Source organism: Pezoporus occidentalis, unplaced genomic scaffold, assembly GCF_034315485.1.
Source record: "Pezoporus occidentalis ecotype Australia unplaced genomic scaffold, CSIRO_AGI_Poc_V1 ctg151, whole genome shotgun sequence".
NCBI lineage: Eukaryota > Metazoa > Chordata > Aves > Psittaciformes > Psittacidae > Pezoporus > Pezoporus occidentalis.
The window spans coordinates 1,242,168-1,256,814 of NW_026913328.1; the positions used below are offsets into that span (position 1 = coordinate 1,242,168).

At 36.3% G+C, this 14,647-nt stretch overlaps 1 protein-coding gene across 11 annotated transcripts in view; it reads left to right on the forward strand.

The window, feature by feature from the left end:
- Positions 1 to 14,647, forward strand: part of TTLL7 (tubulin tyrosine ligase like 7) — a 72,482-nt gene that overhangs the window by 19,403 nt on the left and 38,432 nt on the right. For 9 of the 11 annotated variants that reach the window (XR_009963315.1, XM_062611248.1, XM_062611247.1 and 6 more), the window contains 8 exons: positions 811 to 987; positions 1,122 to 1,250; positions 1,980 to 2,101; positions 2,781 to 2,848; positions 7,962 to 8,120; positions 9,717 to 9,933; positions 12,194 to 12,358; positions 13,153 to 13,311. Coding sequence is in view for 10 of the 11 variants with exons in the window: in XM_062611248.1 (XP_062467232.1) it covers positions 963 to 987; positions 1,122 to 1,250; positions 1,980 to 2,101; positions 2,781 to 2,848; positions 7,962 to 8,120; positions 9,717 to 9,933; positions 12,194 to 12,358; positions 13,153 to 13,311 (1,044 nt within the window). In the remaining variant the exon portion in view is untranslated. The remainder of the gene's footprint in view (positions 1 to 810; positions 988 to 1,121; positions 1,251 to 1,979; positions 2,102 to 2,780; positions 2,849 to 7,961; positions 8,121 to 9,716; positions 9,934 to 12,193; positions 12,359 to 13,152; positions 13,312 to 14,647) is intronic. The other 2 variants (XM_062611252.1, XM_062611251.1) reach the window with 1 other exon arrangement.

The window sequence follows — 14,647 nt, forward strand, 5'->3', positions numbered from 1 at the left end:
GTCGAAGCAGGTGATCCTGCCCCTCTGCTCTGCTCTTGTGAGACCTCACCTGGAGTATTGTGTGCAGTTCTGGTGTCCTCAACATAAAAAGGACATGGAACTGTTGGGACAAGTCCAGGGGAGGACCACGAGGATGATCAGGGGACTGGAGCACCTCCTGTATGAAGACAGGCTGAGGAAGTTGGGGCTGTTCAGCCTGGAGAAGAGGAGGCTGTGTGGAGACCTCATAGCAGCCTTCCAGTATCTGAAGGGGGCCTATAGTGATGCTGGGGAGGGACTCTTCATTAGAGACTGTAGTGACAGGACAAGGGGTAACGGGTTAAAACTTAAACAGGGGAAGTTTAGGTTGGATATAAGAAGGAAATTCTTTCCTGTTAGGGTGGTGAGGCACTGGAATGGGTTGCCCAGGGAGGTTGTGAATGCTCCATCCCTGGCAGTGTTCAAGACCAGGTTGGACAAGGCCTTGGGTTATATGATTTAGCGTAAGGTGTCCCTGCCCATTTCAGGGGGGTTGGAACTAGATGATCTTAAGGTCCTTTCCAACCCTAACGATTCTGATTCTATGCCCAAAATCTCCCATACACAAATGAAAATAATAAGGTAATGTAATATCATTTAAAAATTAATACTACAAAAAGCATTTTTCTTAGAAGAAGCTCAGTTGAATTGTAGTGCAGTCTCTTAAAAGAAATGTTCCTTGTGACTTGTTATTAAAAGCATTTCCATAGTTACTTTTCAGCTCTTTATATTTTTTTAGGATTTCTCTATAACAAAGTTTCTAATTTTTTTGTTTTTTTTTCCCCCACACAGATATCTATGCATTCCAGAACTAATATTTGCTACTACTGGAGACTGAAATGGTATGACCGGAGCTTTATATAATTCAGCTTTTTTAGCTTCATCATTTTCTGAGAACTTGAGACAGAATTTTGGGTTCTACTTCTACGCTGCTCTAGGTTATAATGCCATCCTTGCCTAATGAGAGAGGTATGCTAGTCCTGGATTTTTAATATTGCCTGTTAATTATTCAGTATGCTTGTGCCTCTAAGTTGTAACAAAGTGAATGTTTGTATTATTAGTTGAGATATAAAGATGTTAACAGTTATAACATTATTTTTCAGATAACCATAGAACTGCTCCCCTGGCTTTGACTTCGGGACTACCCTATCAAAGCGCAATTAAAAGAAAAGTCAGAAAGAAGAAGAATGGAGTCATCACTGCCAATGTTGCTGGCACAAAATATGAAATTGGTAGGAAGCTACATATTTTGTTTTCCTCTGAATAGTAATAACCATTGTTTAACTAATGGCGGTGAATTAATGGACTTTGCATCAAGCTGACAGACATTTCCAAAGGAATTTCTTTTATAAGAAACCTTTGTTGTTTTTTTGTAACGTTGAATTGATAGCTTTGAACGCTGAAGCTATTGCTCCCCATTTTTTACTCAGGGAAGAGCTTTGAAATGCAAAAACTGAAGTGATCAAGAAGGCTGTAGAAAACCTTCTAATTATGGATTATGTATGTGTTTGGAAGTTTTTTTTCTTGCTTGTTTGCTTTTTATGTTAAGATGATGTAGGCATTTACTGAAGAGGCATTCTCATCTGCTATCTGCAGTGACACTTAAAGTCATCACTGTTTTGAAATTAACACGTGATAGCCAAGATTAACTCAAAAAGCCAGGCAAATGGACTTTTACTAGATGATTGGGGAATGCAGTGAAGCTCTTTAGAGTTCTCATCAGTGGTTGTGCTCTGATTCCAGCCACAGTACAAGATGCTCTATAATGTTGTCATTGACAGGTTTGCAGTAGACTGATGGAGGTACTGTGAGATAAATAATAGTTTGAATGCTAACATTGTTCTCAGACAAAGGGTTAAATATCAGAAGTGTTTAAAATCTTAATTGATTTTTTTTTAATTTTGAAAATGCATCTATTTTAGAGATTCAAAATATTCCCTAAATATGTGATTTCTCCGTAGTACGTGTAGTAATACGAGAAATGGGATTTGTGAAAACACGTGATGAAGATGAAACAGCTAATCTTATATGGAGTGATTCTGCTGTGCAACAAGAAAAGATTGCTGAGCTTCAGAACTATCAGGTAGAATGGTAGATAGGATTTCTGACATGTTTTATGAAACTGCTTCATTCTGAAACATTCAGAAATGTGTCACTTTTGGTCAGTTACATTTGTATGGACAGGAAAAAATACACCCTGCCAGAAAATACCACCTAGCAGTAAGGGTATACCACTACATATTTTAAAATCCTATTCTCTTTTCCAGAGTTATTTGTTCATACCACCCGGAATCTGGTGTTTAAATATTTGAGGTTGTTCTTTCTTTGGGTGTTGTGAATGATCAGAGTTTAAAAGAAGATGCAAAACGTTTATAAGTTGCTCATAAGCTTTTAAGCAGTATGTTAACAAGCAGAGTTCTCTCCACTGTTTCTGTGAATAAATAATTCCTTTATTTACCATTACTTTGTGAGAACATTCTTTCTTTGTAGGTAGCTTTGTGAGTAAGGGTAGTATGATAGTCTCCTTTCATGTCTGAAAATAAATCAATGCACACTTGTGTTGGTGGAAGAGAATACAACTTACAGCATCTTTTCAATTGTTAAGAATATGTGGCATAATGTAAGATATTATTGTAAAGAGTTTATGTGGAACACTAATTATGTTTGCTTGAGTGTGCAGTTGAGTGTTTTAAATGATTGTATTAGGTATGGCAGGAAAACTAAAAAGTACCAACAAACTTTCTTTTCTTCTCCTTCCTCAGAGAATAAACCATTTTCCAGGAATGGGAGAGATCTGCAGAAAGGATTTTCTGGCAAGAAACATGACTAAGTAATCTTTCTTTTAATATTAAGAAGTTTTTCAGTCATAGTATTTAATGCAGTACAATTAAGGCTTGTTTATTTTTACTAAGAGGCTTTGAGAGGACCGACAACAACTTTCCAAGTTCCTTGATAACTTTGGCTTTGGTCCTGGATCTATAGTATTGGAGTGGGCTTCTATATCTCTCCAGTTGACTTCAGTGGAAAATTATGTGGGTTCAGTTCTCTGTCTACACATTACAGAATGTAGGAGAGCCTTAAGTTATTGTACAATACATTTCATACATAATACACCTAGGCGTATATCCTGCAATGGTAGAACAGAAAAAATAACTAGTATGTGGATGGGTATTATTTTATTAAAATAATTGATTACTATTGAATAATTAATATATTAAAAAAAACCCAACCCTGAATCATCTTACAGTTTATATAGGGAATAAGTCAGAGAGGTTCATTTATCTAATTATAACTTTTCACTCTAGTGGAATAAGTGGTAGCTGAGAATCTGTGAGTAAGACCCATAAGAAAACAATACTAAATAATGATTCAATGGCCTGGTAATAAGGAAAGATTAGAGTAAAGTGTGTGTGAATATTTGGTTCTTCTAATCTAAATTAGTTTAAAGAAGAATTATTAATAGAGTTAATTGTTTGGCCCCAGACATTACTTACACTGCATTTCCTGTTACCAGAACAGAATTTGTTTTCATATTTTAATGTCATTAATGTCATATCTCTACCTTCTCCCCCCTCCTTTTCTGTTTTGTGAATATGGCACATAACATGTAGAATGTATGCAACTATTATGAGGCAAATATTATGTGCATTGCTATGTCTAGAAGTCCTACATGTGGGCCAGAACTCCCTTGTGTCAATACACACTACACAAGCACTTTTCACTCCCCCTGTCAGACTTTAAGTAAAAACACAGAGGTAAAAACATAGAGGCAAACAGTGATTTGGAGGGGTCTTGGAAACAATGGAACATTGGTCAGTTTGGTAGGCAGTGGCATCCCTCAGTATTGTTACAGTTCTGTGATTTTTAAAAAAATGTGCAAAATGGACAAAAGGCTCTTGTTACTATGCGCACAGTATTTTCAAATACTGTCTGATTATACCTCTCTCAACCTACTGTATTCTGAGTTTTAAACACGGTCCAAAGGCTATTCACATGGAAATTGTGCATATAGATAAAATGGAAATAATTTCTCTGATACGATAACTCTGGGTCAAACATGTCTATATTGTGACTTCAGTTAATGTCAGTAGGTAATAGTGGTACCCCCAGTTTAAAGGGTATTCATATGGAGATTGCACATATTATAGATAAAATGGGAATAATTTCTCTGATACAATAACTCTGGTCAGACATCTATGTTGTGACTTCGCTTAGTATCAGTAGATATAGCAGAGTTTTAATCAGTCTGTTTTTTGTAGTTCTAGCCTCACAATTTAATGCTTAGTATTCATAATGTATAAAAATCAAAATCATATGCCTTGACTGCTTGTGAAATCACAAGTCAGTTGGGATACATGGTGAAGCAGGCTCTTGTCTGTAGAGGGTTTTTCTTCCACACAGCTGCTGTTCTGTTTTAAAATTCATTTGAACAAGATTATGCAGAAACACTAGTTCTTTTTCCTTACTTTTCTGCTGCATGCGGTGTTTTCTGTTGCTGCTACTGAATAGCTCTGGGTTTTGTACCATTGAGAATTCATGAAGCAACTGGTGTGAATTGGTGGAGAGTAGACTCCTTTTTGTTTTACTTCTACTTCTGTTGTTACACTGATCTTAACCTTCGTTTTATGCAAGCTATTGGGAATGGAGTAAAAGAACAAATCTACTGGACTCTTGAGAGGCAAATGCTATTCAGAAGGAATTGAAGGAATTCCTCTTACAGCCAGTATCCAGGTGCTCTGGATCACAGGACAAGGGGGTTTTCACATGCACAAGGGTAGAAGGAAGCAGTGTAATACATAGTGTAATGTGAAAGAAGACAAGCCAGCACAGAAAGTGTAGCGACAAAGAGTAATGGAAAAGGTAGACACAGGAATGTAATTGAGAACAAAAGGGGCACGACCATCATTTTCAAGGGGGAATAATCAGAACAGAGGTGCCATTGTAGGGCCAACTAGATCTTAATTTCTGTAAATGGTCTCTTAGATGAGATCTTCTCATGTGAATGATAAATTTGGTTACAGAATAACACAGTAAAAGTGGGGGAGAAGGTGTACAGGATGAAGGGGAAAGAGAATAGACCCATGTATGAGATGGTCTTTTTTGCAGCACCTTTGTTGTTTATGTTTAAAAGGTTTGTGAACTGATCATGAACGAAGAATTGCTCTCATCCATACCTACCCACTAAGCTCCTTTCATACTTGAAAAGTCAGAGGAGTTTGAAACCTAGGCAGCAGAACCAGTGTTACTAGACTGAGAAGTCATGTCTTTAGTAACCTACATTTTGTTCGGCAACTTTGATTCTTTTGGACAGAAAGCATTCTGAGAAACAAGACCACAGTCCGATCATATCTGTGAGCTAAAATAGCACTCAGAAGAACAATCATTTGCTGTTTAATTCTCAGACCTCCTAGTAAGGACTGCAAAGGCTAAAGGATAGAGCAGCAGAGTGAAAAAGTGGTTACCCACAGTAGTGGATAGCAGATGTGCTGGAATATAGGGCTATTGTACTGGAACAGGTCTTGATTCCACAAGCTACTTGATGATGTTACTAAGCCATTTCTGAATAGGGCCAAGCAGGTAAAGAACAGAGCTAAATTCTTTTGTGGAAAGTTTTAGTGCGCACCAGAACTTGTAAACAATGGTTGTCTTACTCTGTACTCTAACCAGTTATGCATCTGTCATGGTTTAGATAGAAGAAGGCTTACAGAATTGATGTACTTGCAGCCACAAAAGAATGTTTGTAGGATATCTTGAAGGTATATTGATTGAATAGGGTGTATGTGTAATGAAACCTGCAAATAATTTAAATGGCAAGTCTGTATCATGTAACACTTCAGGATGCATATGATCATTTGAAGAGGAATGGAAACTGACACAATTTATTTTTGCCTAAATAGGATAATTTCTGACTAGATAAGCAATTCAGTTAGCAAGGTAACAATATTTGTAAATATATAGCAGATGGAGAGTAGTTTAAAAATATGCATGAGTCATGAATTAACTATTTCTGTTTTTTAAAACTATCTCTGAATACTTGGTGCCTTCCCAGAAACCAGATTTGTAAAAATAATAGTTACAATGAAGCTGCAGAAGCACTGAACCTCATGCAGTACTTCAAGACTGCTATAGCAATTGTGATTTCTGCAGTGTTTGTTGTGTAGTTGACTAAACAATTTGGTGACAGTGTATCTATTATACCAGTAGGGCTTGGCTGCAGTCCTGGCCTTACAGATGCGGTTGGCAGCTCTGTTTTTTCCATTAGTATTTGAGCCACTTAAAGAAAAAGTGACTTATGGTACATCAGGGATATTATGTGGGCTCAAAGTAGAAATAAAAATTGAAGTGGTACTGTCTCTTTTAACTGTAAATTATCCTAATACTGTAATTAATTAAAAAGCATTAAAATTCATCATAGTGCCATTTAAAAAAAAAAAGTCAAAGTTGAGGAACTTCCTATCTCAGTTAATTTATTTTAAAATATCCAGTCACTTCTGTTGGTCTGCGGATGTTTGTATTTTCTGATGTGTCCACCCTATGTTACAAAGTAGTTTTGAGTTGCACAAACTAATTCCATGTGAGGTTATGCATGAAATTTCAGGTAATCCAAGTACTTGAAACAAGCTAGCTGCACCAGTATTTAGCTCAGCAGAAACTAAATTTATTCTGCTGCGAACTGTGTCTGTATAGCACGACCAGGTCCACATTGCTCCTGTAACTTGGCTGTTAACCAGTGTTAAAGCTACTTTATTTAAAGCTAACCCATATGTATCTAGCACATACTGCCAGTCTGGTGTGGATATATCATGGAGTCATAGTTTGAAAAGACCTTCAAGATCATATGTTTCCCATCTGCCAGATACACAGCTTTGGGTGATGGAAACTTCTACTAACTGAGTTCTTTTCCATTTTTCCTCTTCCGTTGTCTTTCTTGCACAGACAACATAGCCATAAAATGAGATGTGCTCCCTACCTCAGGTACCACAACTGTTAAAGCAGGGAGATCAGGACCTTGCTGCATCTTTTAATCAGATTCAGTTTCAGAATTGTTCCTTGTGATGTTTTAACCTTATTTTTATTTTAGCTCTTCTTCCTCCCGGCCTCTCTTGCCTTGCTTTGCATTTCTTTGCTTTCTTTTGACTAAATAAGGTATTGAGGGAATCTTAATATGCTAATACCAAACAAAAATCCAAGCTTGTGTGTTCTGCCCTGTAGTAGAGGTGTATGAGCAGTTGTTTGGCCTGTGTCAAAGCGTATTTACTACAATTCCTTGCTTTTCAAATTCCTTCAAAAGACTAGAAAGAAACAAAATCTTCCTAAATTGCTTCTATTTTAATTTTAAATTTGGTCCTTATTATTAATATTTTTTGCACCCATGAAGAAATGTCAAGTATCCCAGGTGCTCATTTTTGTGTGTGTTGATCCTTATACATCCCCAAACATATAAACATAAAATATGAAAATTAAAATGCTTGTCAAATATCCCTGTCCCTTCAAGGGAAATAAAGGGGGGGGGGGGGGGGGAAATCCAGTAATCTGTTAGGTAGGGAAAGGTCTATAATCACATGGTCTGTTGTAAGTTTGATACTTTTAAGAATAGGAGTAGCAGCATCTGATTAACTGAACAGAAACTATAGCAGGAGTGAGATAGATGCCAAGAAGTGAGATAGATGCCAAGGACCGAGATGGATGCCAGTAACATGATAAGCAAGTACAATATGATAATAAGCAAAAAATCACAGGATAGTCTGCTTTTTTTTCTGTATGCATATGAATATGTTATAGAGCTCTGACTATTCTTAAACAGGTGCAAAAGTTTTCTTTAATATTACAGTATTTTCCTAACAAAGTTTCCTTGTCAAATTATTGTAAATACTTTTTAATCCTGAGGATTGAAACATCAAAGTAGTCAGAAAGATTTTAACTCAATGACTTTTTTTTTGCAGAATGATCAAGAGTCAGCCTCAGGAGTATAGTTTTATTCCTCGAACATGGATCTTCCCTGCAGAATACACACAGTTTCAGAACTACGTAAAAGAACTGAAGAAGAAACGTAGACAGAAAACTTTCATAGTCAAACCAGCTAATGGTGCAATGGGACATGGGTAAGTTGCCTGCTAACTTCAGTATTCTTACCCGTTAAAGGTGGAATCCAATGCTGTTTACATTAACAGAAGCTGTGTATCAGTAAGAAGATTTTATTTCAAGTTTTATGGAAGCTCATGTATTGGGCATAGGCTTAACAAACAGAAACAGCTAAAATATAAAGCTAAATTAAAATGTTATTTTAATGCTGTTTGGAATATAGGATAATTAGAGAATGCATTTTTTGATGAAGCTCAGATAATTCTTAAAAGCAGGATTATTTTTATTGCAAATTTATCTGTTGTGCTTAAACTTACAGGGTGAGATTGTATTTGGTGTAAATGGCAGGATTTTGGGGGCTGGGGCCTCCAGGGGTGTCATATGAGAGAAAGTCAGGACCTTCCATGGCTATGAGAGCAGCCCAACGACCCATTGCATACCAGAACTGAATCCAGTCAGAGCAGCACAAACATATTTAAGAGCGGCAGCCATAGCTGCAGGTGAAACAGAGGAGATGCTTTTGGGAATGTGGCTGGAGGTGCACTCATGGAAGGTGGTGATGCCTGTGCCAGAGGAGGGATACCCCTGAAGAGGCTGCGACCTGCAGTTGAGTTGAGACAGTTTTGCCTGTGACAGGGCTGCACAGTAAAAAGAAAATGAGATAAATATTGCAAATTCATTTTCAACTCTATTCCTGGGTTTAGATATTGCTATTTGGGCTTTTACGGCTTTTGATATAATTTTGCTTATACAAAATTATATTAATTATATATTAAAGCTCTTACATATATCAGAATTACTGTAAAAGTAAAGCCCCCCAAGCTTTTCCATTTCCGGATTTTTCAGTCCTGTTGATAAGGGTAAAGATAAGCTGAGGGGATAGGTAGCAGCATAATTCAGAGAAATGCCTGGAAAATGCTTCAGTATATTAGGTGTATTCAGCACCAGAACACTGAAATGTACCATAAATAATAGAGGATAAGATTAAGGCAACAAAGCTATGGAAATTGGGGTTAATATTTGTACCTGAAAAACATTAGCTATTACAGTTATTTAAAGTCTGTGTAGTTAGGGACTACCAGTTTATAGTGTGTATATAAATAATTTTTCATTCCGATGTGAGGAAACTGGAATACAGAAATATTGAGCTTAATCTATGCCATTCACAGTGTCGTGCTTTGCAAACATCATCACTAGGTCAGGCTGCACTGAAAGTTCTTTGCAACCTGTACCTCAGGCAGAAGTTGTGACAAAGACTAGAAGCCTGTTTTTAGAGCTGCATGGGGAATAATTGCAGAAGCTGGACACTGGTCATTCTGCCAAACAATTTGTAAGTAAGTGCAAAGGGAACCTATTATTACAAATTGTTGAATCAAAGGAAGCAGAAATTTATGTTGAAATGGCTCATTGCCTTTTTTCATCCAGTGAAGACAATAAAAGACAGGAAACCAAAAACCAGGTAAAGGAAGAACTTTTTCTCTACCCTACAAGTCAGATATATATGTCTTTCTGCAGGTAGACTTTAGCCTGACTACCTGGCTGGGTGCCCGTGAGAATCCTTTTTGAAGAGTAATGTTAAAATTCCATGGTTTTAAAATAGCTTTCGTTTTTACCAGGATCTCTTTAATAAGAAATGCAGAAAAGCTACAAGCTCAGGATCACTTGATTGTTCAGGAGTATCTTGACAAGCCATTTCTTATGGAAGGCTACAAGTTTGATTTACGTGTGTATATTCTTGTCACCTCCTGTGATCCATTAAAAGTATTTTTATATCATGATGGACTAGTGAGAATGGGCACAGAAAAGTATCATCCCCCCAGTGACTCAAATTTGGTAAGTTGGAGTTCATTCTAATTTATTACTTGTGCATGTAAAAATTTCTTTACCTATGTAGTGTTTGGAGGAGGTAAAATAACGGTTACATTGCTTTTATATTTATCTGAGACTCAGTTCGTGGTGGGGTATGGGGATAAGGTTTATCTCCTGTTAGATCATTGTTTAACATTCCTGGAGTCTGGAGCTTCTGCTGAGGATCCTGCAATATTTTAGCCATTGTGTTAGGAACATATGCAATAAGCAGAGGAACAGTGATAAGAAAGACCACTGCATGAAAGTGGTCACTGCAACCCCTGAATGTTAGGGAATCTATTTCTGGTACTGTCTGTCAGTTACCACTTCAGCAGGGAAAGGAGTATGTACTTAGCAACTTTAGGTTGACTGTAAACTTGCAGAAAGAAATGGTAAGGGACATGCTAAAGTTTTTGAACACTTTAATCCTCTTCTTCAATGTATAGCATCTCCCCTCCTGCTGAGAGGTGTAACTCCTCTCTTCTGGCACAGCCAGACACTCAGGTGTCTTTTAAGAAAGAAATAGATCTGAAGCACTGGGAGGCATCAGTAGATTTCGGTTTTATACCTCAATCTGTACTTGGTGCTACTGTATCATTCCTTTTCAGTGCCATATACTTTAGAGCTGCTTCAGTGTAATTATGCAGTAGACAACATGAGAGCCTTCTCCCTGCTTGTCACTTAACATTGTGACTGTCTCGTAGAGCACCTTTGAAGAATGCAGGTAAATTTGGATCCTGGTACAAGTGGTCTATTTGGAAGGGTTCCAATATTATATTTGGAATAATTTGCTTTTAATATTATTCTGGCATTACTGATCTCAGCATTAGCAGCACTGAAATCTGCTCTGAGTGGATGCACAGAACAGGCAGTTATTTCTGTGTTCTCACAACTGTTCATGTTGCCGTTTGTCTATTGTATGGAATAACCTGGCTACATCACTAATGACACTGTTCTTCAGATGACATTGTTCCACAGTGACATTGTACCAGATAACTTCAGATTAAAGATTAGTTCAGATGTTGAACAAAACACTTTCATGTTTTGTAGTCTGAAAAGTAATTGTTTTGTCTGAAATTATTTGAAACTCATGGAAAGAAGACAGTTATAACAACTCAAAACCAATAGTTTTCAGAATGATTCTCAAAGCAGTAATTGGAAGCCATGGGAGAAATTAATTACTTATAGTGCTAATGCAATATATTGCTAATTAACCTGCAATTAAATTGATTGGTTTTGTTAGTGTCATTAAAGTGTTTTAAACATGAGTGAGTGCAGTGAGATGACAGCAGAAGGCTTGTGTTATCTATTACCTGTCTTATCAAAAAGGAATTGGAACAGAAGTCTTATGGTCAGCTTAGAATATCAACTACACTCAAGTAAGGGATGACAGATGACAGAGAACTCACTGTGATGAGGACAGTAATCATGGTAGTGTGAGTGGAAAGCTGAATTGATCCGTACAGTAATCTGTATTGTAGGATAATGTAAGCATATAAATATATATATAAATTATGATTCATAAATTTGTTGTGGAAAGGTAGTTATTGTTTTTCCATGCAACTGATAGCACAACTCTATTGTTGGTGACATTTTGCTTCATAAAGGAACTATAGCACTCACTTATGTAATGTATATTTTGAAATTATTTGATGTATGGCCATCAGCCACTCAAAAATGAGCAATTTTGGCAGGTATCAACATGGCAGATGAATTTATACGTAAAAGATTTTTAAAGTACCACAATCATGAGAACATTTCTCATAAATAAGCTACAGCGAAAACTGAAATGTGGGATTGTCTATGAAACAGATGCCAGACTGCTTTTAGCACTTTTAAAGTACCACTTAAAAATACCATCTTTATTGTTTGCTTCTTGGGGAATGTAATAATTCTGTAAGTTATGATAATCTCTTCTCTTTTTTGGGGTAGTTGTTTACATACAGACGTGTAAAAACAGCAGACGTATTATATATACCTAACCAGATGTTGAGCAGTAGATCAGTTGACTACAACTGGCTTAAATAGGAGAACAGATTTTGTTATAAGGCTGGAACATTCAGTGGGTGAAATCTCCAAGAATCAGAAACACTAAGTCTGCGCATAGTGTATTTGCAAATATGAACTATGTCATTATTGCTTTAATGTATTTTTCTTTTCATTATTTTGAAAATTGACCATTTTAGAGGTGTGTTTAAGTGTTTGGGGTTTGAGGTTTTTTTAATGTCTTTTCTCCTTTTTTCAGAGTCAGTTGTATATGCATCTGACTAACTACTCTGTCAATAAACATAATGAACACTTTGAACGGGATGAAACAGAAGACAAAGGAAGCAAACGCTCCATAAAATGGTTTACTGAGTTTCTACAAACAAATAACCTTGATGTCTCCAAGTTCTGGGATGATATTTCAGTAAGATAAAACTAATATGCCTTTTCTTTATTGTGTGTATTAGAAAATGAATTGCTTCTGGAATCCAGTGTGATTTTGGAAAGTTAATCCAAATTCTCAGCGAGGCATACCACAAAGAATTGTACTGCTGTAAATGATGATTGTCTTTTTTTAAAAGACTAAATTCAGAGAGTGATTATAAATTCAATGATGTTGAACTTTTTCTGAGGGACAAAAGCCCTTTCAAACAATTATTCACATAAGTAATATAAATCAAAGGAATGATCCCATTTAAATTCTTGGAGGTTTCTCTGTGAAGTGAATTTTATGTGTGAATATTTACAAAATTGTAGCCAGCATTGCATAGATCTGTGGACTTGAACCTGCACTACTGAAGTCAGTGGTTATGTTACAAGTGTCTTTACATGAGTAATAGGTTTGAGATTGTTAGAGTCTAGGCACTATCTGTATGTATAATTCTGAGAATATTTATTGAAAATTATATTGCAAAATGAAATGGGTAAAGATTGAGTATACTATACTATACTTTGTTCCCAATATGCTTTTAGAATTTATTACATATCTAAAAGTATGTATGTACTATAAAAACTATAATAAAACTATAATAAAAACTACTCTAGGGCTATATAAAAAATGTATCTGGTACTCCAGAGGAATAGTTTATTATAGATCATTTATTTGGTATTTGAAGTATTTTTTTTAGTAGATATTTTAATGAAATTTCTAAGATTATGAATTCAATATACACTGGTGTCTTCTCTCCTGATGAATTGTTTTGAAATAAATCCCTACAGGAGTTAGTAGTGAAGACTCTCATAGTTGCAGAGCCACATGTTCTTCATGCTTATCGCATGTGCAGGCCAGGGCAAGCACCAGGAAGTGACAGTGTCTGCTTTGAAGTCCTGGGATTTGATATTCTGCTGGACAGAAAATTAAAACCATGGCTCCTAGAGGTAAACCTCTTTAAACAAATGTAAATTTTTAAGAGTAGAGTTAATGAAACCCCCAACTGCATCTGTGTGTGTAAGAAAACTTCCAAAGAAAATCTGTGCATTGCAGGAGATACTGTTGTTGGGTACATAGATGGTGCTTTTTCTGCAGCATCCATATGGAAGCATTGCCTTGCAGTGATTTTTGGAGACTCAGGTAAATGTAATTGTTTTCCTGAAGGAATATGGCATTGCAGATGTTTATGAAGGTTTAATGAGAAATGTGATGTTAATCCAGTTGTTATTGTAGCTGAAGGACCTTGTTTATAGCAATCAGGTGCTACATAGATTTCCTTCACGAGTATGGATTTGCAGTATGGCTCTGGGAACTTTTGTGACTGTATGGTCTTAATTTTCTTTTTTTTGGGCATATATGTTCTTTTCCTTTCCTGTGCATTTTAAAAGCACCCACATAAATCATAGAGGAAACTAATTTCTGTATACATGAAATGCTGTTAAACAATTGTCATGAATGTACTAGCAGAAATGTTTCTTCTCTAATATGTTAGTGGTACAGTTAAGCTGAAATGGTGCTCACATGCATTTTCAACCAGGAATGTTTGTGGTTTGTCTATTGTGTCTTTTTAATTACAGTATTAATAACATAGATGAACTTTTTTCAGATTGTCATATCATGATGTTAACTGGTTGGGAGGTTGTACAGCTGGAGGAAAAATGAAAAATGTATTAAAAATCTGTCTATTGACAATAAATTGTGAATATTGTTTGGCTACTGATGAGCAAAATGTACACAATTAACTTACTGAATTATAACCTTGTTCTCAGGCCATTAATGCTCTCAATAATTGCTTTGTCATGCTTCTGTCACTGGTTCAGTATAATTCTAATTAGAAAGATTAAATTCCTTCACCATTGCCATGCATAGGCATATTTGGTGGCTTTGATAAGCTAGCCAAAAGCAGTACATGACATGATCTTAGTCTTCATTACTCTGACATCTTCTGTTTCTGTCAAGCGAAGCCTACTATCCCTTCTATTTAGCTCTACACTTACAGAGTATCATCTGTAGCTTGCCTATAGCTTGCATATAAGTGTATGTAGTTGTTTAAGTACAGACTGAAATTAGCCTGTGAATGCATTTCATCCAGTCTTGTAGCAAATAGTGGCAGACCTCTTCTATGAAAGATGGTGAGTCAACCTGTGTAGTGAATTTGCTCCGAAGGATAGCCCTCTATCTGCTTGGATGTTTACAAGCAGCATGGAGATTTTAGGAGGTTTGACTCACCATTTATGATAATGGGTCTCAAAAGAGAATCACACTGTCCCAGTTCTTTGTTTA